The sequence below is a fragment of the Caretta caretta genome, chromosome 9, assembly GCF_965140235.1.
Source record: "Caretta caretta isolate rCarCar2 chromosome 9, rCarCar1.hap1, whole genome shotgun sequence".
Lineage (NCBI taxonomy): Eukaryota > Metazoa > Chordata > Testudines > Cheloniidae > Caretta > Caretta caretta.
In genome coordinates this window covers 81,595,026-81,620,846 of record NC_134214.1, presented here as the reverse complement: position 1 = coordinate 81,620,846, position 25,821 = coordinate 81,595,026, and the positions used below count along the sequence as shown (strand labels likewise).

Below are 25,821 nucleotides of genomic sequence, written 5' to 3'. Positions count from 1 at the left end.
TATACTGGCATGAAGGGAGACGGAGATTGAGGCCCTTGTCTACACTGCCATTTACTTTGGTATAACTTACGTCACTCAGGTGTGCAAATAAGCTGCCCTCCTGAGCAACGTACGTTACACAGACCTAAGTGCCATGAGAGCTTCTCCTGCCGACATAGCTACTGCCACTCACAGAGGGGGTTTTATTATGCTGAGGGGAGAGAGCTCTCTTGCCGGCATAGAGTGTCTTCAGCAGGCTCGTTACAGTGGTGCACATGCAGTGCTTCTAGTGTAGACTAGCCCTGAGTTTATTAGCAAGAGCTCAGCAGACCTGACAAGGGTGGTGGCCTTGAGAACCACAAAAGCCAGGGACCTGAATGCTTTACAAAGGAAGAACCTTTGTGGGGACAAGCTGCTGTTATCTAAAGCAGTGGTTCTCAAAGCCGGTCCGCCGCTTGTTCAGGGACAGCCCCTGGTGGGCCGGACCGGTTTGTTCACCTGCCGCATCCGCAGGTTCGGCTGATCGCAGCTCCCACTGGCCATGGTTTGCTGCTCCAGGCCAATGGGGGCCGCGGGAAGGGCGGCCAGCACATCCCTTGGCCCGCGCCGCTTCCCGCAGCCCCCATTGGCCTGGAGCGGCGAACCGCAGCCAGTGGGAGTTGCGATCGGCCGAATCTGCGGACGTGGCAGGTAAACAAACTGGTCCAGCCCATCAGGGGCTTTCCCTGAACAAGTGGCGGGCCGGCTTTGAGAACCACTGATCTAAAGAGAAAGAGACTGTTGTCAGTTGCCAGAAGAGGATCTGAATTAAATAGCTTTTATTCTTCCCAAGAGGGGGTTTCCATGGTCTAATTTTCTATAAAATACAGCAGGCCAGGTTTGGAATGAGATCTCTGCCCTACTCATATGCCTCTTCCAGCAGCTGCTGAGATTCTTTACAAACAGCTGGGACTTTTTAGGTGGTTGCTTCTTCTCTACAGTTCTGAGACTAGAGGAGCAGCAAAAGACAGAGCCTATGTTAGGGTCCTGTGTTATCTAGACACATACAATCCTAAAGGCGAGGAAGCCACAGCAAGGAGACAGCTCCGGAATGAAATTGGAATTGTGCTTTTCTTCCCCTCACCCATATTTTCAGAGTTCTGCTTTAAATTACATTCAGCATTGAAAGTCTCCATGAGACAGACCAGATGGGAGAGGACTTGATTCTCCAGGGTGCTGATCTCTCTGGACCCAGTCCAGGGAAGCACTGAAGCACATGCTTATCTGTAAGCATGTGAGTAGTCCCATAAAGTTAACCATGTGTTTAAGTGCTTTGCTGGGTCAGCATCAGAAAACGAAGCCTCTTGCAGGATCGAGTCCCAGCACACCTGATGCATCTCCACACCTACCGCTGAACAAACAGAGCTGTGACACTGCCTGGAGACCCATAAATATCCATATATATATCATAACTAAGGGTAAAACTTGTCAGAGCCACACCACAGCCTCTTCTCCAGCGCAGTCAGCAGTCTACAGCTGTGGCGCGGAACATCTGAGGCAATCACCCTGGACTGGGATGTTCATGCATAAAAGGTGCCACCTCGTTTTTTGAAATGTTCCAGTTTGCGGTATTTAGACCCAGACCCAGGTGGAGCTTTGGGAAGTATCCTGTCTTCTGGAGCTCCCAAGCACACACAGGGAACATGCCCGCTGTGCCACCTCTGAAGGTGTGCAGCATGCAGGTCCTGGGCAGCCAGCTTTGCAGGCCAGTGCAGACAGACAGGTGTTTATGGTCTTACCTCCTTCTACCTGTTGTGGAGTCACTGGTGACCCAGAGGGTTAGCAAACAACCACAACTCCAGTGGGAGCTGCAGGTGCTCAGAATCTCTGAAAACCTGACCCAAGTTATCTTGAAGTGGGCACCCTCAAAATGGGTGCTTCGAAACTTAGAGGGCACTCAGGAAAATGTAGATGTCGAGGTTATTGTTATGGGGATATTGATGCTTCCATCCTTCACAGGTGTACTGTGAGCATGTTGGTGAAGCGCATTCCAGACCCAACGTGCTTTGTAAGTGAGAAGTATTTTGAGGAGCTTAGAGCTGAGTGCTATTCACAGGCCCCCTCTTGGGCAGAGCAGTCCGTACACTTTCTCAAGAGTGAGTGAGACTGGAAGGTTTTTGACCCACATGTCTTTGGAGAGTTTTAACCAGGACAAGTGACATCACTGCCAGAGACCAACATTCCTAAACAGCAGAGATTTGAAAATGATCTAATGGCTGTGGAATTTAAAGCATGTTAGCAGTTAGCGGGAAAGCAGTGCTTGAGAAACTCAGGGAGAGAGATTCTGTGTGAGTGCAGCAGCTCCTCCAAGAAACCCAGGATTATTCCAGGACATACCTTTTTTTTATCTCCATGCATTATGTATTTCTCCTCAATGCTCTCGATTTTGTTGCCTGTCCACATGTCTGCCTCACTGATGTTTTTCTGAACAATTCTTTTTCCACGGTGTCTGCAGCTGGAGGTGGAAAAGGGAGGATGCAATTGAAAAATACACCCATACTGTACATGGTCTATGTAGGAAGCATTCGAACAGAGGTGGTCTCTATCTGTACAGTGCCCCTGGACTTCTTGAAAGCTACTGATGATAACAAACTGATGGAGTTTTCTGTCTCCTTGTGGAAATGACCATCACTACATCTCAAACTCATTTTGGGGGCATGTTGAAATTTGGTTTAAACTTTGATCCAGTTAAATCATTTTCTGATGTGGCTTAAACCAGCCAGAACATGTGTCTAAACTATGAACTCTAGATTAGAATACAGGAAGAACAATGTGTTTGTAACAAACAACATTCATAGGTTAGAACATGGGCTGGTCCCATTCACAATGACTGGTCAAACTGTGTTAGAGACCATGTTAGTGTCAACATGGTTTTTAAACTGCATCTAAAGACCAGGGCAGGAGTGTTTATAGTGAGATATTCCACAGTTAAGAGGCACAAATATCAGCATTCTGCCACCATTGAAAATCCCCCAATTCTTTAAGAACTGCAAGTGATGTTTCTGCAAACTGAGGCCTTCAGACTACTGGACACTCCGGAACTCATGTGTGAGAATCTATCTAGGGTATTTATACAGCCCTGTTTATCACTACAACAATGCTGTGATATAGGGCATTTCTATAATCCTCCTTTTATAGATAGGGAACAGAGGCACCAAGAAGCTAAGTGACCAGCCTAAGGTCATATAAGAAGTCTGTGGTGGAGCAGGGAACTAAACCAATGTGTCCCCGGCTAGTGCAGCCTCCATAAGAAACTCCACTACACTCCCCAGGAAACAGCTAAAGACAGAAATACGGGGTAATTAAATCAAATCACTAAATTGTGATTTGCAAAACAGGAAATACACCTGCAGATCATTATAGTCATAGCTCATTAAAGATATCAAACACTTCCTGTATATTCTGAAATTCAGAACCCCACTCATTCAAACAGTGGGAAGTGAATGATGGCTTTTAATGTCCCTGCTTAGAAAAGCCAAGTAGGACAAATGCAGGGAAAGGGATTGGAATGGGTGCGTACTAAGACAACAGAGGAAAAAGAAGTAGAGGTTCCTATCATAATAATAATGCATATTGAAAATTAATTCAATGTTTGCATACATTCAAAAAGGGCTCATGTCATTCTGGGGTGTATAAACAGGAATGTTGTATGTAACACACTGGAGGTATTTGTCCCGTGCTCCTCGACACTGGTGAGGCCTCAGCTGGAGTGTTGTAACCAATTCTGGATGACATGCTTTTGGAAAGATTTGGACAAATTGGAAAGAGTCCAGAGAAGAGCAACAAAAGTGATAAAAGCTTTGGAAAACCTGCCGTAGGAGGAAAGGTTAAAATACCTGGGCATGTTTAGACCTGAGAAAAGCACATTAAAGGTGACCTGATAACAGACTTCAGATATGTTAAGGGATGTTATAAAGAAGACAGTGAATCAATTGTCTCTATGTCCACTGAAGGTAGGAAAAGAAATAATGGTCTTAATCTGTAGCAAGGAAGATTTAGATGAGATATTAGGAAAATCTTTCTAACGAGGGTAGTTAAGACCTGGAATAGGCTTCCAAAGGAGGCTGTGGAAGCCACATCTTTGCAGGTTTTTAAGAACAGGTTGGACAAACACCTGTCAGGGATGGCTTAGGTTTATTTGGTTCTGCCTCACTGCAGGGGGCTGGACTAGACGACCTCTCGAGGTCTCTTCCAGCTCTACATTGCTATGATTGAAATATATTAGACAAATACAGAGTAGGGCGTGCTTCTTATTAATTCTGAAGTTTCATCACAGATGGCACTCTTCAGAGGGCTTCCTGGCTCAGGGGACTAGAATCTGTGCTGGGCTAGGGATCTTTTCATTTCATGGTTGCCAGTTGAAATCCAGCCTAGGATGGGAGTGAATGGAATTGTTACCATGTGATTGATGGCTGGGCAGTGAATTCAGTTCAGATCCTAAAAGACAGGTGTTTACATCACAAAGTCAACATACATGACAGAAGTCTGCCCCCTTGTTAGCAGTTTCAGCAGAGATGCCAAGGTTTGGATGACCAGGGAGTCTGAACTTCTCCCCTCAGTCTTAGAGGCCATTGCACCAGAACAGGCTTATAGAAGGTAAAACTTGTGCAAAATAAATGTGACCTGATTTTCAGAGGTGCAGCACACCCATAAACCCCATTGATTTGCTTAGGAGTTGTGGGTGCTGCAGTTGTGACAATCAGGCTCCCAATACAGAAGACCTCCTCTGTAAGGTGCACATTGGAGCAGGAGTGTTTTTGCCAGGAGATCACAAGACGCACTTTGGATCAATAAATCTGTACTAATGTTGGTGTCTCCATCCAGCACAGTCTGATATGAAGGTGCCTTGTGTGGCTTCCTACAAGTAACAGTTCCCTCATAAGTCTGCATAAGGCAGGAACTCAAAGGAAACAAGTCAAATCACAGCTAGACTTGGAGTGAACAATGACCACTCATTGGGACTCCAGCTACAGCAGTGAGAGAGAGAAGGAGAGGAAATGAGACAACAGCAGGAAATGAGGGAGGGTGGGGTGTGTGTCATTTCCCACAGGAATCCTCCTACAGTTTCTGCTGAGGAGAGATAAGATTGCCTCCGAGGCCAGCAGAGGTAGACGCCACTCTGCAATTGTATTTAAATTGATAACATCAGGGACTGAATAGCTCGGGGAGTTGGGACTGGGGTTATGCCTGGCCTTTTGCTTCCAGGTTACTGGTTCTAATTTGGACCAGGTTGGCAGCAGTGCCCCACAGTTACTCACACACAGTGCCTGCTGTTGGTGGTATGTCAGCAAACTCAAATGCAGGGAAATGTTGTGCTTTGAGTGTGGAGTCTCGCAATCCCATCCGAGATGCAGGGCTTGGAGGAGATTGCAGGTGAGCTAGTGACACTTCCATCAGGATGTGTGATACATTACCCTGTAGTATTCCCTCTCTAGTCTTACTGAAACCCTTGTTAAACACCTTCAGTGATGGTGCCTTGAATACCCTCCATGGAAGCCAAGTGCAATATCTATCTGCTCTTACAAAGGTCTGCCAATTCCCAGCTGTTGTTTTATTCCTGGACGGACAGTATATTTGCTGGCCAAAAGCTAAACCAATTACCAGGCTACCCTTCACGTTCTTACGTGGGTGAACACAGGACTGCTGCTGATGCTTGGATCTTAGGATCCTGGTGGCTGCTGTCCCAAGTAACCCCACAGGTAATTTCCCTTTGGTAGCAGCTGCACTAAAATGGCCTTGTCTGGGAGATGCTCCTTGCGACCTGTCCATGTCCAGTGGCCTGTCACCAGACATGTCCTTGAAAAAGAGCTGAAACTGCAGCCAGCGTTACAAACATTTTCCACTGCTGCTTTTCAGACGACAGCAGAAAAAAAGGAGCTACACAGCACATTTCGCTCCTTATTCCCACATCTGCCTTTATCACTGAGGTGGAAAACCTGACTCCAGGCTTCTCACTGCAGAAAAGGGTTAAAGTGCAACTGGAGTTGTTACGTTTGGCTCCTGTATTTCCCTTTGGTGCTCACGAGGGGAAGCACTCGCCATTCAGATCTGAGCCCAGGGGTCTCCCCATGGGCTACTTAGCTAATATCTCAACAGGAACAAAGGAAACGTCTATTTGTCTAAAGAATCCTCCTGAAGCATCTTGTGTTTAACTCGCTTAGTTCCTGTTTGCTGGATTCTGACCTGCCGGCTTTCTCCTGCTTCTGCAGACTCTCGGGCTGCCTCCAGTCCTTTATCAAACAGATGTTCACAGTAAGGCCCTCTGCCATTTGCTGCACCTTGCAGTAGCGTGACATATACGGGTTGATGTGGGTGGATGACGACACAAAGTGCACTGAAGAAGATGGCTCCCGAGGTTCAGGTTAGACACAATTAACTCCTCTGTGAAACTGAACCTAAATCTTTGAAACATTTGTCCATCAATGATCCCTGAAGGGATAGAAAGTGGGGTCTTTTCTCTGTGATTGCTGGATTTCTACACTTAAAAAGAATACACTTTTCCTTCAGATCTGCCCTTGCTGGTCGCTCACACAAATCTGCCATTCCCCTCTCAACCAACCATATATTTGGCATCCAAGGATTCACAGGAAAAAACTCCAGCTAAGTCAAAGGGGCATTGTCAGGTTAAAGAGAATCTGGTCCAATTCTGTTACACTAAGGTGACCTATCACCATTCTGACAGTAAAAGAGGCCATAAAATGGGTGTAATTTACAGCCCGAGCAGTGTAAAATGGCCTTACTGTAACTGAGACCAAAACATCTATTAAACAAGCACAGTGGAGATCAGACCCAATGATCATAATGATCCCTTTTGGCCCTAAAATCTACAAATCTTGTGCTTTCGGGCTTCACACTCTGCAGGGGAATGGTTATTTGTTTTAAAAGCAGCTGTTTCCACTGGAATTTAAAGACTTGTCAACTTCTCCATTGGTCATAGAATCATAGAATATCAGGATTGGAAGGGACCTCAGGAGGTCATCTAGTCTAACCCCCTGCTCAAAGCAGGACCAATCCCCAACTAAATCAGCCCAGCCAGGGCTTTGTCAAGCCTGGCCTTAAAAATATCTAAGGAAGGAGATTCCACCACCTCCCTAGGTAACGCATTCCAGTGTTTCACCACCCTCCTAGTTAAAAAGTTTTTCCTAATATCCAACCTAAACCTCCCGCACTGCAATTTGAGACCATGACTCCTTGTTCTGTCATCTGCTACCACTGAGAATAGTCTAGATCCATCCTCTTTGATACCCCCTTTCAGGTAGTTGAAAGCAGCTATCAAATCCCCCCTCATTCTTCTCTTCTGCAGACTAAACAATCCCAGTTCCCTCAGCCTCTTCTCATAAGTCATGTGTTCCAGTCCCCTAATCATTTTTGTTGCCCTCCGCTGGATGCTTTCCAATTTTTCCACATCCTTCTTGTAGTGTGTGGTCATAGGTATTTGTAGAAGTTTTTTTGTACAAAACATAAATTTGGAGTAAAATGTGAATTGTGAGTGACCTTTCAAGGCAACTAGTCATGTCTGCCTTAATTAAAGAAAACAAGATGCATGATTCTTGCCCCGCATTGTAATATTCTCTCTCATGGAAGTGGTAAGGGGGTTATATGGCCGTCCCCTTCCAGATCATTAATGTGAATCCAGTTTGGTTTCATAGTAACCATCTGCTCTTTGGTGATCTGTGTGAAATGAGTTGTTTGGTCTCAGAACAGTTCATAGTGGACACAGAGCCCAGCTCGGCCCTGTTGCCAGTTGAGTGAATGTCTAAACTCCCATTTGCTTTAATAGTTCAAGATCAGGCATTTGGCCACCCCTCTCAGCTGAGGGGCTAAGGATTGAATAGACCTAATGAAGTGGATCTCTCCAGGGCAGGGTTCAGAAAAATGAGCAGGGCTATAGGGGGGAGCCTGCACTGTGGTTGTCCATGCTGTGGACAGATGACTTCAAGCTCCAAGAGCTTTCTGTTGGCCTGGACTTGCCCTTTGAAAAGTATAAAGAAGGGGCACTGGTCCTATACCCAGACATTAAAGTCTTCCATGTCACAGATGCCCAAGCATATTGGCAAGAGGATTTCTCAGAAAAAGAAACAAATGATATGTAACCAGCTCACCCTGAGAAGAGAGCCCCAGGAGTATGCACTTACAGCGTGTCTGCAGGGGCGCATGGCTCCCATTCCCACATGATCTTGGGGTCTGGAGTTCCGCTCGCAGTGCACTGAAGGGTTTGTGTGCTTCCAAGATTCACTTGTACGACCTTGTCAAAGTCTGTCTCCTTTTCATAGATTTTGGGCCTCTCTAAAAAAAACAAAACCAAAACCCCATAAAGCAAGGTGACAAATATTGCCCATCCATAAAGCTGGAGCAGTGTTATTCACTGGGCGGGCCTGGTTTTCAGAGGAGTGTATGTGGCTGTAGCCAGTGAGGAATGGTAAAGAAACGAGCTAGGTGCATGGTGACCAATGATACCAAAAAGGTTCCCACATAAAAGGTGTACAGTCACTAGCCTGAATGTTTTGTGAGGTTTTACAAAACATATAAACTCCACCACATTAATCCTAGCCGCCTTCAAATGCCATGAATGTTAGACGTCTCCTGGATAAAGCTACACAATGAAATTCCCATTGACTTCAATAGGCACGGGATTAAGATGTTACAGGGTGGTTCCTTACCCTTTAGGCAAAATCTGATGTTCTCTCCTAGTTCTTATACCGTGCTGCCCAGACTTCCAGTGTTAGTGGCTTAAGAGAATCTTATCAAACAGCTGGTGGTTTGGAACAGGGTTATCATTGTTCATGAACTCCCCAGAGCAGGGGTGGGCAAACTTTTTGGCTTGAGGGCCACATTGGGGAATAGAAATTGTATGGAGGGCCATGAATGCTCACAAAATTGGGGTTGGGGTGTGGGAGGTGGTGTGGGCTCTGGGGTGGGGCTGGGGATGAGGAGTTTGGGGGGTAGGAGGGTGCTCTGGGCTGGGACCGAGGGGTTTGGAGGGCGGGAGGGGGATCAGGGCTGGGACAGGGGTGCAGGAAGAGGTTCAGGTTCTGGCTGGGGGTGCGGGTTCTGGGGTGGGGCTGGGGATGAGAGTTTTGGTGTGCAGGAGGGTGCTCTGGGCTGGGATCAAGGGGTTTAGAGAGCGGGGGGGATCAGGGCTGGGGCAGGGGGCTGGGATGTTGGGAGAGGCTTGGGGGTGTAGCCCCCGACCCAGTGTCTCCCGGAGCGGGGCCAAGCTGCGTGGTGCAGCCCCGACCCTGCACCCTGGCTGGATGCAGCCCATGGGCTGTAGTTTGCCCACCCCTGCCCCAGAGTCTTTGTAACAAAGTCTTTTTGATTTGGACACCTTGCCTTCCTCCTTCATTACCTTGTACCACGCACAGGATACAAGGGAGAGGGAAGAATAGTAGGGATTGCAAAGTGCATGGTGCTCAGGGGGCAGAAGGCAGCTATAAAGGAGTGTGAAAAAATTCTCCCCACTAGTAAAACCATTAAATGAAGCCATTTGGGTTTGCAAAAATAGAAAAATATTTCTTAGTTGCTCTTCAAATGTTTTTAAAGAAAAAATGGATTCTTTTGTAGGCAGAAAATTGTCATTTTGCTACTGTGTTCCCTCAGAATATGATAAATTCCTATTTGGAGCCAAGTTGAGAACAAATCCTGATGTTGAGATTTTGGTGTAGTGTTGAGACTCCTGGAATTCTCAGAAACATCTCTCAATCCACATACAGGGTCTCAACAATTTAAGCAGCAGAAAGAGCAAAAAAATTGATCATTCCAATATGCAAGACATTTTCACCACAATCTTAAAAACAAGACTTTGGGCCATACTTAGTGCGGAGTGAACACTAAAATACTTGGATAAGCATCCAAAATTTTGGCAGCTTATTTGAACTTTAATAAAGACTCTTGCATCTGCAACACTGAGATCCTCTTTTGCAAACTTGACGTGAATAATCTGTAGTCAAGTGAACTGCCCCATTGAAATCAATGGATGACAGGTGCTTATACTGCGCTCATCACTGTAGTATGTGAAGAATGAGCAAGACATTGTCACACGAAATCAACAGGACTGCTGGCATGACTAAGTATTATTTGTGTGTGTAAAGGGTGCAAAATCAGAACTTTAGGCTGGAAATCTCATAAGATCAGGCTCAGTGAGACACTTCTAGTACCTATGGTTGCCAATGGGGAAGGGATACTATTTCTGGCTCCCGCAGAAACATGCTAAATGAAAAATGGTGGCATAACCCCCCCCAAAAGTGAACTGACCTTTTTCTAACCTCAGACAGGTTTGGGGTAAAAATGTGGCCTCTTTCTTTATGCAGACTGCTCTGCCCATCCCTAGTCATATCTCCTTGTCCGCTTCTCATAACAGGAAATCATACAGATTTATTCGTCTGGGTCCTTCTTTGGAACCCCTCTGAGTAGCTGACTGTGGCTGCTTTAAACTGAGGGCTTTTGACAAGTTGGGAAGTGTACAATAGATTAGATTTCTGTTTTTTTGGGTTGACTTCTTTTTTCTCCTCCCAAGGAGGCCCAAGATATGCAAATATGAGCTATTGCCTAACTCATCACTCTTGGACCCCTGCCCTCTGTTTTTGTCTCTCAGCCCTCTTCTCTGACTAGGGACTGACCAGCTTTGCTTTTCAGCTCTGATCCCATGTCTCTGTGGGATCCTCATTTTCCATTTCTCATGGCTGCCAGGTCAGACTAGGAAAGGTCTTCTGACCCCATCCCTGCCTGCAATTCTATCAGCCTTCCCCCTTAACAAGATTTGAGGGAGAGTTGTTGACTGTAGAGGGCTCAACAACATCCCAGCTTCCATGCCATAATGAGACATTAGTTGGAATAAATAACCTTAATTAGTGTTTCACTTTAGAAATGATTAACCTTCTGGTGTTAAGATATCTATCGCATAAGTTTCAGTTTTTTCCCTTTCTCCCCTTAAGTGGCCCTAATGCTAGTAGCACACACCATGCCACAAATCCACTTTCTACCCCTTCTTTCTCCCAGTAGAATGACGAAGTCGGGGTTATCTTGTGGTTAAGGCACATGACTGGGAGTCAGCAGGCCTTGGTCTTACTCCTGACTGTGCCACCAACCCACTGGGTGATGCTGGATAAGCTACTTCAGTTCTCTGTGCCTCAGTTTCCCCACCTGTAAAATGGAGGGAATAAAACCTACTATTATAAAGATTAACTTGTTAATGTTAGTAACCTGCTTTGAGATTCTTGGATGTAAGATGTTATTCCTAAGGGAAGAGTGTTACTGATCTGTGTTCTGCAGAGAAAGGCTACTTTTAATTGGTGTCTCTTTTCCCACCACTGAATCATTCCCAATCATAAACACCATCAAAAACCCCTGGTGGACAAGAGCCCATTTTCTATGCTCTCAGAACATTTTTCTGTTGGTTCTCAAATCTTTCATTCCGCTCGTCTGCAAAGAACTTGTACATGTGTTTTTTACCAAAGAAAGAGCATTAAGGTTAATATGGAAGAGTGCAAAAATATTGTGTTTTCTTGGGTGTGAGCTGTGAGTTTTGCACATAGACTATATGTATATGTGTGTGTGTGTGAGAGAGAGAGAGAGAGAGAGAGAGAGAGAGAGTGTGTGCATGCATGTGAGAGGGACAGAGAGAAAGTATTCTTGCGTGTGTAGGGGGTTGGGTAATACCCTTCAATATTAACAGAATTGTCTGTACTCTTGGTGAAATGATGAACATATTGGATGTCATTTAAATTATCTTTCCCAACAAGAAATGGCAATTTTTGTACTTGATCTAATTAAAATAATGATTTACCGGAGCGTCAAATTAATTCCTAATCCCACAATTACTTTACTGCATGGTGCTATTAAATATTACTTGAAACCTAAAATGAGTTGAAATGATTCATCAAATGCCATAATTATTTATGAGACTTAAGCAATTATTACTTAAAACTAAAGGGGTTTGCTGAAAAAACCTCCGGTCATTTTTCCCCCTCACAGTGCCACATAACTCAATTATAGCAGAGCTCGTGATTAATTATGGGAATGGCAATTTAAAAATGAAAAGTTTTTAAAAAAGCCTGGTTTTTTGTTTTGTTTTTCACAGTGAGCTGAACATTCTTTCTTCAAATGAGAGGTGGTGGTTTGTGGTTCTAGCAGGAGAATGGGAGTCAGAACTTCTGGCTTCTAGTCCTTAGCTCCACTACTAGGTGACTTTGGACTAGTCACGTCACCTCTCCGAGTCAGAGGTATCCATGCCTGAAGATGTATCTGATTCCCATTGAAATCAGTGGGAGTCAAACACTTCTGAATATTGCTAGACTGCCCGGTGGGCTGCACTGGTTCTTGGAATTTCCACAGCATTATGTGCTACAGGCCTGACCTCAGCCCCAGCCCCAGCATGCTCCCTACACCAAGGTTCGGAGGAGTTCCTCGGAGGACAGTCTCCAGCTGTCTGCATCTGCTGGAGGAATTTTCCTCTGGCTGGATCTGGAGCTTTTGGAGCATCTTGATGCTGCTCCAGCCCTTTTATCTGGTGCAAAGGAGCCAGAATGGGAGTGTGAATCTCACCCACTCTGTTCATGGACCTAATATAATGCCCATTGAAATCAACAGGAGTGTTTCCATTCACTTTAAAGGGCACAGGGTCAGATCCTCTTTGCAGAAATTCCCCCATCAGGGAATTGCTAAAAATCTCCATCAGTGGCAGCAATCCTGGGAGGCCTAGTGTTGATACGGCTTCTGCAGCCACTGGAGTTTGTCATCTAGTCCTGCTTGGAACAGGGTTAGATAAATGAGCATTAAAAACATTGGTGGGTGCAAGAGCCTTAACTGCCCTAGGACTCCTAATGTTAGCAATGGTGGGGATTTTTTTTTTTACCAACCCTCCTCGTGTAGACACAGCCAATGTGTTTCTCTGATAACTCCTGCCCCCACAACACACTTCCAGAATGGGAGCTCCTTGTACCTTTGTTCATTTGTATGCGTGAAGCACATGTGGGAATCCATTTTTAACAACTGCCAGAATCCAAATATATTTCTGGTCACACTTTAAATTACACATCTCAAATACAGATTTAATAAGACAGGTCTGTGTGTGTGTTTTTTTTTTTAAATATTAAACAAAATCTGGTGTGAATTTAGAGCATATAAAAGTGATAGACCAGCAACACTGAAGAGCTCATCAGATCTGCAAGCTTCCTCTGCATGGAGCTTGGCAATGCACCTCAGCCTAGATCTGCAACAGCCCTCCACTATTGTAGATCTGAATCCTGTCCATTCATCCTACAACTGTGCCAAAAGCACCTTGTTTCTGACCCACAGCAGCCTCTGCTATGCCAGTTCTGGGCTCTCCCAAACAGTTCAACCAATGCACCTTGATCCTGACCAGCAGCAGCCTCCGCTGTACCAGTCCTGGGCACCCTCAAACAACTCTGCCAATGCACCTCAGTCTTGATGTGCAGCAGTCGCTCTTACACCAGTCCTGAACCCTTGGGGGTGATATTTCTAAGTACACCTCCTGCAGCACCTCCTGCTGTCCTACACCTTGACCCTACAGCTCCACAGAGATCTGTCACTGCACCTCGGTCCTCTCGATCTGCTCTGTTGGCCACCCTTCCTCCTGAGCTGAGTTTTCTCAATTTAATCAGAAATCAAACCTTAAATGTTTCCTGTTGTGTGGCCACATTTCAAACGCACAATGTTCCAGTAGATTTATAATTCATTGAGGTGGATTTTTCTCTTCTCTAGTTTAAACTGTATTTCTAGCTCCTCTTTGCTGAGGGTGTAATTGGTGGTGTGGGAGCTGACCTGAATAACTAAAGACTTCCCTGCTGCTGCACTGTGAAGAGCAATCAAAAGCAGTTGCACGTACTGTAAATTTCAAATTGATCTGAGTGATGTAAATTTCACCTTCCTTTCCAGTGCTGCATTTAGGCTGTAAGCAATAGAGAGGTCAATAATTTGTAGACAGGTTGGGCCACTGACCCCAATCATTCCCCACTCAGTGAAAGAGACTGTATCTTTATTTTATGCCAGGAGTCATTGTATGGACTAAGAGTGTTGCTGTGGGGTCACAAGCTCCTCCTGCCACCTGAGAAACCCGCACATGCTGCCTGCTAAGTTTGAGGAGGTGGTAATGGAGAGTTTCCCTTGTAGAGCAGAATGTTCCAGTGACCTCGGCTTTGCTCTAGTTTCAAGGACCTGTGACTGAAATGATCCTCAAACCCTTGCCCCACCTGTGACTGAACTGAGATCTAAACTCCGTACACACTAGGCACTGTTGTTGATTGATTTTACTCATTAATCACGTAGGACTGAGCCAACAAAGCACTTAGGCACATGCTTGAGTCTAGGTTTGAACAGGTGATCTAGATATGTATTCATTATATATTTATACTTATTTTCTTTCCAAAGAAGAAACTTGCACAAGCGCACAGAGAGAGAGGGAGAGAGGAAAAATCAAAAACATTTTGGGCCGCATTCCATTCAAGGTTTTCAAAACACTTTCTGAACATGGAGGCCCTGCAAGCCACCTCTGAAGTAGATAAATATTATTATCCCCAGTCTACATCTGGGGAAACAGAGCTGGAGAGACTTGCCCAAAGTCACACAAAAAACACATGACAGTTACACAGCCATGAATAGAACCCAGGAGCGCTGATTATCAGGCTCCCACCCTGATGTCTAGAGCACACTCCCTCGTGTTTCTCTGGAACATGTTGGTTTGGAAAGGCAGGGCTGGTAACTGGAATATAAATTCATCAATTTTCTTATACTGTATAGCCAAAGATTTAAAAAGTTGTAGGGAGTTTTAACCCTCCAAGGACCATCCTGTGCTAAAATCACAAACAACTTTTTGGCTTTTTTTGTCTTTTAAGACAACTTTTGGACTAATTTTCTCTCTCTTAATTCTCTAATAAGGAGAATGACTCTCTCTCTCCCCAGCTCCACCCCATAACAGCTCTGCTTTCCGCCTTTGATTGACTCAGCCAAATTTCTGGAAATTGAGTTTTTTCTTGTTTCCTTTTTTTTGCTATGCAGAGTTCAAAAGCAATGTGCTCAACACTGATCCGCTTAATTGTTCCCAGAACGTGCAATTTTAGCTCTCTAGTTTTTCAAGGATTGGCACTGCCTGTTAGCCTGCTTTTCTAAAGGAAAAGGCACAAGTTAATCTACCTGCAGTGTTGGCTAGGAGCATGGGGGGCAACATGTAAACAACATGCTGCTGCCCCCACCTCCCTGCTGTTAGACTTGGAGAGACACTGCTTCAATAAAAAGCCGGGAGGAATGCTTAGGATATTTTGGCAAAACTCAACCAGTCCCCAGTTCCCTCTTCCTAAAATTGCTTTGGCTACTTCCAATGAAATGTGCTCCCAGGAGAGCACAGAGGACTAAGTGGAAGGCTAGAGCAGGAAGCTGGCAGTTTGTGGGGAATCACATAATATTAGTGAGAAAATTACTCATAATTTGCTAATAATTAGTGGAAGTTTGCCTATCGTCTTTTTTTTTTTTGCTCCTTTTTTGATTCACTTTCTCACATTGCAATAAATAAGTCAGTAGGTGTCCAGCCCCTCTCCCCCCCCATTCCCCATGTCTGGCAGTAGAAATTCCCCGTTTGAGGGAAAAGATGGGCAGACTTCTAATGTGCCAATTATTTTACTTACGTTACTATTCTAAAGCAAGCATCCCTTCTACCATGGCCCACACCCAATTAAGCAATACAGAGAATACGGAGGAGGAAAGGGATGCAACCCAATCCACATGCTCTGGGCTTGGACAGGATTTCATCAGAAACAATGGGGCCCCTCTATTTTTGTAGTTTGTATTTCTAGTTTGCTTAGCTGGCCCAGATGATGGAAAACAATCATTTCTGTTTCAGCTTTGCCTGGACAGCTGCTCCTCCAAAGTGATAGCAAAGAGATGGCTTTTTTGGCAATCCAGATGCTAAGGTGAGGGATGTATTAGTCACACAGATGAAGAGATGGATGGATGGATAGATATTGTTTCATTTTAGAGGCTCCTGCTTTCACATGTTTGTCTTTGTTCTCCTAATTCAGGCTTCACTTGGGATGTAGTAATAATATCAAGGAAGTGTGTGTTTTCCAGGGGCCCCTTACAGCAGTACTACAATGTCAAAACTTAGAGTGACTTCAGTGGGAGATCCACACCCACGCACCTATGACCTGATTCAGAGCTAACTAAAGTCAGTGGGAGTCTTTCCATTGACTAAATGGAGCTTTGGATGAGGCCTATCACACTGGACTTCTCTTCCCCCCGTGGTCTGATACAACTTGAATTGGCTGATCTTCACGGCCTGATGAAGACTCGTCTCTTTCCCTAGGCTTTTGCCTATGGGGCTTGTGGTTAGGATGGGGTCCTGTCTTTTTACTTGGAGGAATGTCATTTATTTTATGCAAATACCTAGCCTGGGAGGATATTATACACCGTGGTCTAACCCAGCCTGAGTTCATTGGCCTTTATGCAGGTGCTTAAGTTTATAAGTATAAGGCATAGAAGTTATGAGTGGAACAGGGAACCAATTCATGCATGAATGAGAATGCTAGGCACCATTGCCACGCTGCACCTGCCTAGTGCCGGGAGCAAAGTCTAACACAGCAGTGCATAGCTGAACACTTCATTAGCACAACAAGGATCACATGTAAGCCAATGTCTGTGCACGTGTGCACTCTTCACCCACTCCCATCCCGGCCTCATTTCACCCTGGGGAGTGGGTGCGTAAGGAGCCTGAGAATTACTACTACTGAGTGTTGAGGGGCTATTTCAAGTGCCTCATCTTGCTCTCTGACACAGCCTCCAATCTGCCTTCCCTGCTAGGCACCGCACCAAGGCTGGCGGGATCAAGGACTGTACAATAAAGCTAATTCCAAGTGAACGGCGCCACACTGAGCGGATGCAATATCTGCTAGGAAACACTAGAGGGAGTTTAGGAAAGGAGTCAGATGAGAGTGGGATAGGGGAGAGGCAAGATAATGGAAGTTATTTCTCCCATTTTGTGAGTTAACCTAATGTTTCCAGTACAATCTGCCCTCAAAATATGATGGTAAGAGGCTTCTGCATGTGGCATAAAGGGCTCAGCAAGAAGCCTGATAAATCCAGATTATTTGTGCGAGCGTGAGAATGAAATGCAGCCGGCTTGACCATAAATCGATCTCCCCTCCCCCCACTTTGCTTTGTAGTCTAGCCTAGAATACCTTTCCCCCTCCTCCCCCCCCCATTTTTCATTCTTGGCTGGCTCGGACTTGCAGCCGCCAGCTGTTTGCTAGGATCACCCTTTTCCCTTGCTCCCTCCCCTCCAAATTCTTCGGGACATTATTCTCTTGAAGCTTTGGCTTGCAATAAGAATTTAATCAAACAAAACAAAATCACAGCAACCCGCCGCTTCTTGGACAGTATTTGATGTGTAAATATGTAAAGAAGGAACACTCTGGAAATGTGATCAGCTACCTCCTGGAGACTCAAGAGTCCTACCCTGAACCAATGAGACCCGGCAAGGGGTGTGTGTGCTCCTGGGAGATTAAATTCCATCTGCCTCCAGGGGTGGTGGGAAAATGGGTGGCTAGTGGCATAGGCTAAGGAGGGAGTCACTTCTTAAAGGGGCATTTCTTGAGTGGTAGTGGGATCCTATTGGTCATTCATCAACAGGCCAGTCAACAATTGCTTGTTTTCGGGTGTGGAGTTTTTGCATTCAGTCAGCCTGGTTCCCATCAACATCTGTCATGGGTAGTTAGACGTAGTGGGAATTACAATGCACAATCTGATTTTGCCAGCTTGTGGTGAGCTGATGCCTGACCTGTAGCTCTGCTTCTCTCTTGCCAGTTGTGGATTCTATGGCCACGTCAGACTCGGGGGGAAATGGCTGGTGATGTTGTACTTGATATGGTTGTGCTCCTCTCTCTGTGTGCACATTATGCCCTAGCTATTCTGATTGCTGCAGTATAAGTGTATAGACCACACCTCCAAAGACAGCCTGCAGGAAAAGGTAGGCATTCTTCCCACTGAGATGGTACAAAATCAGCACCCCAGCATGATGCTGCATTGCTGAAGATGCCATCTCTCAGAGGGGATGTAAAACTGAGGCCCTGATCATTGTGTTCACTACAAATCCAGAGAGATTTCTGATGAAGAGTGTGTTAATCCCTGTGTTCAAATTCCAGCTCCAGTAATGACATTCTGCCTGCAGTTCCAATTGGAGAAATAAATCTCCGTTCCCTAAACATTGCTATTTCCAGCTCAGAGGCAGCTGTGAGTCCATCCTGGGCCAGGGGATCCATTTCCTGTATAAAGTGCCATAGAGTTTTTGGCATCCTACTGGGTGGAAGGCCCAACATATAAATATCTACTGAAACTCTCAGCAATTTATCCTATTTGGAAGGTAGTGAACTTATAATTTGATGCTGATGCTAATGATTAGCACTAAGGAGTCAGGTGATTTATTTAGGAGTTTAAAATACTGCTTAGTAAAGATTCTAGCTAACAAAACCCCTGTGTTTAATATTTTTGGCGAATGAGTTGCAAATGCCCAGGTCTGACAATGGAATGGACCCTACATTCTAACTGAAAATGAGAGTCAGGTCAGTTAATTCAAGATCAAAAATGTTCTTTTTTGATCTACATATACCCATGTAAGGTTGGCCAAAATAATCTGCCCCCTTAATTCAATACTTTAGTTAAAGTGTGCTGTGTAAGTGCATGAGGCCACGAATCCTAGACCGTGGGGACCGGCAAAGGCAGGGATGATTTGATGGGAGTTTTGTGTAAGTCATATCCATAGCAAGGGTAGTTTCCTCACTACTTGCAGCTGCCATATTAAAAACAATTGTGCTCTTTGCCAGATACTTTTCTGTGAACATTCTTCATCTGTGGGATGATCTTTTGTTACCAAAAAAGAAACACCTGCTGTTTTCCCTCCTTGCTTGTACATGAAACATCAGTCTGCACTTTACCAATCCGCAATATTCCTGGAGCTTTTGGACTTGCTGTATCATGATTAATGGCATTTTTGCACTGCAATAATTATTCCTGATTAATGCCTTCTGTTGTGTTGATCTCTGACAAAGGCTAAAAATGCACATAAGGCTCTGTGTGTGTGTGTATATACAGTGTACTTGTGCATAACACACAAAGATGAAAATATGTGTAAAACAGCTAATAGCCATAGATGGCTGTATCCTGCAATAACATCTTTTGCTGGCTACCCATGAGCAGTCGTTCACACAGACTTTTGTTTGTATAAATGTTGGGGGAATGACTGTTCTTCATCTGAACACCCTTTTCCGCATGCAAGCAAGGAGACAGGCAGCGGCAACAGTATTCATTGTTCTTGATGCAATCTTTTCCAGTTTAAAATGTATCATCCAGCCAGACAGGAGAAACCATACCATGTGACCAAGATGACCAGTCAGACATGAAGAGTAACCAACGTAGCACACACTCAGAATGAATACTGCAAGAATAACCGCTAAGCTGAAAATTATCCAGTCACACTGCTCTACCAACAAACAGCAACTGGGATCAACTCACGAACGATGTGCTCCAAATAACCGTTCAGTAGAGGAAGAATAAAAATCACAGAAATCAGACTGGAAAAGACCTACCAAGACATCTACTTCATCCCTTTGCTAGTGCAGGATTGTTCTCTATCATATATATTTTAGTGAAGGATTGGAATAGAGTAGGCTACATATTTTTGGGGACCAAGACTTATGGTGAAATTGTGGCCCCACTGAATACAATGGGAGTTTTGCCATTGATATCAATGGGGGTCAGGATTTTATCCTTAGTGTCTCTTTATTCCTTTCCCTACTTATCAGGCAATACTCCTGTGTGAAAGGTGAAATAAGAAATGCACAATGACTGGAAGTTGTGGGGCGTAGCAGCGCACATGCCACACAATAGTGGAATATTTTTTGGTGTAGAGAGAATAAAGGGAAGGGGGAAAAGCATTCACTATTGAAAAGAAAATAAACCAGCCTCAGTAACTTTTTCTTTGTTACAGCCTGACTGAAACTCAGGAAGCACAAAAGAAAGCCGAGCTAACTTTCACTAAACTCCTATTTTCCTTCGTGATTCAGTCTCTCTCTTCCACCAAGCTAAATGGCATAGAAATGAGGTGGCAAGGCAGTGGATGCACAGTGGGATAACATGGCCCCTTTTTTCCACCTCCCAAGAGATGGAGATTAATAAATGTGATTCATGTATCTATCTCTTCATCTGTCTCAAAACCCCCGTCAATGCAAATAGCTTGCTTCCGCTTTCCCGGGACTCTCTTGAAAATGAATCTGTCTCTCAAATGTTCCTGCTAGATAAAGGACAATAAAGAAAATGCAGACTTGTGAAGTATTTCTAGAGAAGGATGATTAATAGACATCTGAGACAGAGGAGCTCAGCTAGTTCCTCTGCTCCTACCAATGTGGGCCTTTTCTGCTCCTTACAGGCTGTTCTCCACTGCTTTGTCCAGGCTAGTCTGCAATATCCCAAGGGATGGAGCTTCTGGTACTTCTCTTGGGAAACTAGTCCCCAGGCTAACAGAGTTCACTTTTTAGGAATTTCCTTCCCCCCAATATTAAGCCTACATTTTCCTTTGTTCACTTTCAAACTATTGCTTTTCTCTACACAGTGCCACAGTAGTGATCACAGAGAGAGGGAAAAGATCCTGCACTCTCTGTGCCTTAGATGTAATGGTTCATTGGCAACTAATCGGCTTTATGTGACCCAGGCTTAACTTGACACATCTTACTTGTCACCTCGCTATTCTGGCATGTGTGTTAATTGCATTAAGCATAGATAGCCATGGAGTGTCATGGAGCATGTCTTGAGTGTGTCCAGTACAGGGTGACCATCTATGGCCAGACACTCTGCAATGTGAATTCTCTGTAGGGTGAAGATCCACAACCAAAGACCGTGATATATGGTGACCATCCATTATCTGACATTCTGTAATGTGTGTTACATAGCAGCCTGTGATGGTGATGCAAGATACATTTTAATACAAGATGACCAGGCACTGTGTATTATTTGTTACATATACATTTTTCTAGAGCGACCAGAGCAATCTGGAATGTCAGACCCTGTTCTAAAAGTGCACCCCACTGTCTTAGGGCAGTGTGGACTGGAACCTATTGGCATTCCCTTTTAGATTGAATTGGTTCTTGAATGAACTGCCGCTGTCCATGCATGCACTGATCAGTACCTCATAAAACTACAGAGTTTATGTGGCATGTGTTCTCCACTCCCACATACTTCAAGATAATCCCTGGGAAAACCCTTCAGGAGCACAAAATCATCTTTAGAGGGGACTCACAGGCCTGGAATTCATTGTTGCTTTTGCAACAGGGCAACCCTCAACTTCCCACTTCTGAGGAAGTCTCATCAGCCCTTATCCAGCGGTACTGCCTTGCCCCAGTCTGAACTCTGAAAACCCTGGGCAGCCTATGTTGGTGCTCTCTGAGTCTGACATCATATCAATTAAACAGAGAAATGTCAAAGGCTGCTCAATGTTCCCACTTGGCCTGGCGAGCAAAATGGCATCGTGAGTGAAATGAGAGAGAGCAACAGAATTATTTGGAAACATCAGGTGCTTACCTGTCACTACCAGCTGGATGGTGAGGTTCTCATGTAGGCCATGTTTAGTGTTGCTCAGGACTATGGTGTAGTTCCCAGCATGCTCTGGTCTCAAATCCCTTATGCCCAGCTTGTACTTCATTGGATCTGGTACATAGCAAGTGTGGTTCTCCTTGATTGGCTTGCCATCTTTATACCTGTTTTGAAGAGTGAGGGAAGTTCAAACGAAGACTGTCAGCACTGCATGCAGGCAAGCCCTAGTACACAGCAGAGGGGCTGGCCATTATCCAAATTCAGATTTAACTAGGTACATTGTTATTGCTGTCCTATGGGAATATCTGTAGGGAATCCCACTGGGCCATCAGTGCTTGCACTGAAAAAAACAACAACCGTACATGCACTCCCCTTACCCATCCTCGCCAAATTGATGGGAATACATTGGCTTCTTTGTTTTCCATATTTTAGCCAGCAACAGTGAAAGGAGATGATCAGAAGGCTGCCCATTCAAGGACTCTCTGTGATGAAAGTAACTGGCCTCTGTATTGAGAGCACCACTTGAACACACAAATCCTGGGCCACATACTCAAAAGTGTGTGTCCAACATTGCACAAGCAAGTTTCTAGGTGCTTTAAACTGAGATGGACACATGCCAACAACATCTGCATGTGGAAATTGGGTAGACAACTAACCCTCTGATGAGCATAACAAATATGCAGTGCAAGTGTTGCAATATGCACAGCAAATTGTGGATTTGCAAAAGCTTGGGCCACCAGTTTTGGAGCAAGCGAATTAAGGGAACAGATTATAATTAATTGTTGTTATTATTATTACTCATTATTGCAATGAGTGTGCATGGCCCTTTACAGCACTGGAAACATCCAAAGTCTGTGCCACAGGAGCTTACAATCAATTTAAAGGTGACTGAGGCCACTTTGAAAATTTGGCTGTGTACATGCAGGGGACGTTTTTTATTCTGTTTGGACAAATATTCTGAACATCTCTGTTTCCTCCCAGGGAGCATTTGTCATCTTGAACCTTCATCAACAAAGAGTGGGGTAGAAGAATCTGAATAAGGTTCCTCTAGTTCATAGATAAAACCACCTGCAAGTAGCAGGTGATGTTGTTTGGATGCTTTTGGACTTCAAATATTTGATGGGCAAGACACTACAACCCACAGGTCAGGCTGATGAACTTCTCAGGGACTCCAGCTGGAGAAATGTGACTGTGTTCAGTCTGAGAGTTTTGAAAGTCTCCTGGACAGTAATTTAAACAACTGCACTAAAGAGGACTCCAACATCAACATCTCACTGCTGCAGCATAGAACACACAGGGCAGACAATGTTGGTGGTCTCAGACTACTCCCAAATACGGCAATTTCCTTTCTCAACCTCTGCATGAAGTATGATCATTGCTGTAGAAAGAAAAGGGGAAAGTCCCCACTTCATCCCATAAAATATCCCCAGCTCTTTAAAAAACACCCCCAGCAACAGCTGGCTAATTTCTCTTATGATTTGAATTGAACCTAATGGAATTTCATACAACTTTACTATTTAAAAACAAAACCAAACCCCAAACAGTACCTACTCCCCCTTCTGTCTGCCAATCCTGCCACTGAGTCATTTGGACTCAGCACTTCTTGTTGGCCAACAAAAAATGCATTGTGGAGGTGCCAACTCACCACAGCATCATGGCAAGGTACGCTGAGTGTGGCAGAAGGCTTTCACAGATCTGAGCATGCTTTTGAGCAGCTGTCTGGTTTCTAGGCAATGGAATAGGGGATAGAATGCTGGTGGTCTTGGCCAACATTTCCCCTCGCCATAAGAAGAGGCAGAGAGGAAGGGGAGAGAGAGGGGAGAAAGAAGTCAAAGGGGAGATGGTGGAAGTTAGTGCCTCCTATGGTTGTTGAAGTGCTGCATCTTGTATTAAATAGTGATGTGTTAGTGCCTTTGATTGGCCCATAGGATTTGGCATGATTCCCCTTTGTTTGCTCTGTGTGTGTGTGTAGGGTTGTGATGGATACCACACTTTTGGCATTGGTGGATTGAGGAGAGACATGGTGGAGTTCTGTGGATCCATCAGATGATATTGCTTGAGTCACTTAACTGAATACATAGGGGGAACAAAGGCCATAATTAAGTTCATCTATTGCATCACTGGCCATAAAGGACTTTTCTTCATTGACAGAGGAAGGTCTAATAGGTCTTTTGCCCTTCCAGCATCTATGATTTCATGAAGCAGTCTAGAAACATTTGAGCTCTATTCTATTGGGTAGACAACTAACCCTCTGATGAGCATAACAAATATGCAGTGCAAGTGTTGCAATATGCACAGCAAATTGTGGATTTGGGATGATTCTGTGGATAGATCAGTATTTCCTGCATGCCCCTTGCTTCATTATTTATTTATTTATTACTGCCTAAAAAACAGGATCCTCAGAGATGATCTGGTCCTGACTCCCCACCTGCAGCCAAAGTCCTAACCCTCTGCAGCTGGCAGCTGCAGAAAGTATTCCCACATGGATTAGGACTTCAGATGGGGAAGCAGTGGCAGGAGCAGATAGATCCACTTTCAGGAGAATGTCCTGAGTCATAAATGAGCTGAAGAGGCAGACGTTGTCATGCAGAGAATGTTTCTCACAGCTTTCTGGGAGGCACTGGCTCCTTTTAAGATCAGCTCTGCTAATGGTAACACTGACAACGCTCTCTTGTACTTTTCCCTTTGCACATGACTGAGCAGATCCTCGCATTTCTGCTATGGGGTAGGGATGTATCGTTATCCCCAGGCTGTCAGTGCAGAAACTGAGGGGTGAAGTGACTTGCCCAAGATCATATCACACAATGAGTCTGTGGCAGTGCTGACAACAGAACCCAGATTTCATTGTTTCCTAGACCAGCAATTTAGTCAAAAGGCCACCCCTCTACGTTGTCTGCCATGTCTGAAGAAAGTGGCAGGTATATCTTTTCTTATCCCTTTCAGAAGATCACATTTTCCTGATCCTGCACAAGAGGCTGATGATGCTCACCAGGTAACAGTGGGGCGGGGAAAGGCATCCACCTTCACAGCTAGTTTCAGTAACTTGTGTCCTGCTATCCCCTCATAGTAGGGTCCTTTCTTATAGGAAACTCTCAGGAAAGCTTTGTCTGAAACAAATATTTTAAAAAAAGTCACACAATGGAAGAGTCTTGTCAGGCTATAAATACCCACAGCCCTAAATACAATATGCTCTGGAATGGGTTTCAGCATGATAGATCAGGAGAAGCTACAGACAATCGAATGGAATGACAAGCTGCCAGTAAGCTTCAGCCGTAGCTGTATCTGTTCTGTACCAGAACTAGAGACAGGCTCTCGCTGCACATTTTGGTTCTAGTGGCAGTGGTGGCCATTTAAAAATCAACCACTGCCAACAGCTACTACACAGTGGTATCTGATGATAACCCACGTTATCCATGGAACAGGAAATATTTGCAGTAACTGGGGTGTCCCTTGGCAAAAGTTGATGTTTTCACCTCAAAGGGCCAGATTTTCAAGGGCAGAGCACCCACAATGGGGGCCAGACTTTCAGAGGTGCTCAGCATTTCAGATGTGCTCATTTGAGCATTTCAGAGGTGCTCATTTGAGCAGCTGCTTCCCATAGCTCCTATTGGCCGGGAACAGTGAACCGCGGCCACTGGGAGTTGTGGGCAGCCGTGCAAATGTAAACAAACTGTCTGGTGGCCTGCCAGCGGATTACTCTCGTGGGCAACGTGCGGAACCCCGGGCTGCAGGTTGCCCACCACTGGTTTATGTCCTAAAGCATGAGGATTGATAGGCCACTCTTGTGACTGTATCCTAGCTGGTGTCATTGCTAATGGACACCTACATAATAAATATGTCCATCTCCTTAACAGTCCTGCTTCCCAGACACTATTCTGATTTAGATACAGAACTTACTGTATACTGTGATTGTAACATTGGCCTTCAGTACCATTACATTGGTCTCCAGTCCTGTTACGTTGACTACTCTGCATACGTACAAGCCACTGTCTTCCATGGTAATGTTCTGGATGGTCAGATTACTGAAGCCTTTATACACTGACTGACTTTTGTTCAAAATTGGTATAGGCTTATGATCCTGGATGACAGAAGAAAGAAAAAAAGAAAAGGGTCAACTTTTTGCTTATTCTGTTTCAAATACCCTTCAGTTAAGAGATATATACTCCAAAGACCTAGGCTGAAACATTTACACTTTCCCCCCAGAGAGTAGATTAC

At 44.8% G+C, this 25,821-nt stretch overlaps 1 protein-coding gene and 1 long non-coding RNA gene across 3 annotated transcripts in view; one reads left to right on the top strand and one right to left on the bottom strand.

The window, feature by feature from the left end:
- Positions 1-25,821, bottom strand: part of LOC125642670 (vascular endothelial growth factor receptor kdr-like) — a 184,419-nt gene that overhangs the window by 71,204 nt on the left and 87,394 nt on the right. For both annotated transcript variants that reach the window (XM_048864348.2, XM_048864349.2), the window contains exons 7-11: positions 25,504-25,684; positions 24,596-24,713; positions 21,595-21,770; positions 8,154-8,304; positions 2,356-2,473 (exon numbers count right to left, since the gene is read on the bottom strand). In XM_048864348.2, the coding sequence (XP_048720305.2) occupies positions 2,356-2,473; positions 8,154-8,304; positions 21,595-21,770; positions 24,596-24,713; positions 25,504-25,684 (744 nt within the window). The remainder of the gene's footprint in view (positions 1-2,355; positions 2,474-8,153; positions 8,305-21,594; positions 21,771-24,595; positions 24,714-25,503; positions 25,685-25,821) is intronic.
- LOC142073230 (uncharacterized) overlaps positions 1-25,821 on the top strand; it is a 77,045-nt gene that overhangs the window by 12,344 nt on the left and 38,880 nt on the right. The gene's annotated exons all lie outside the window — the stretch shown is intronic.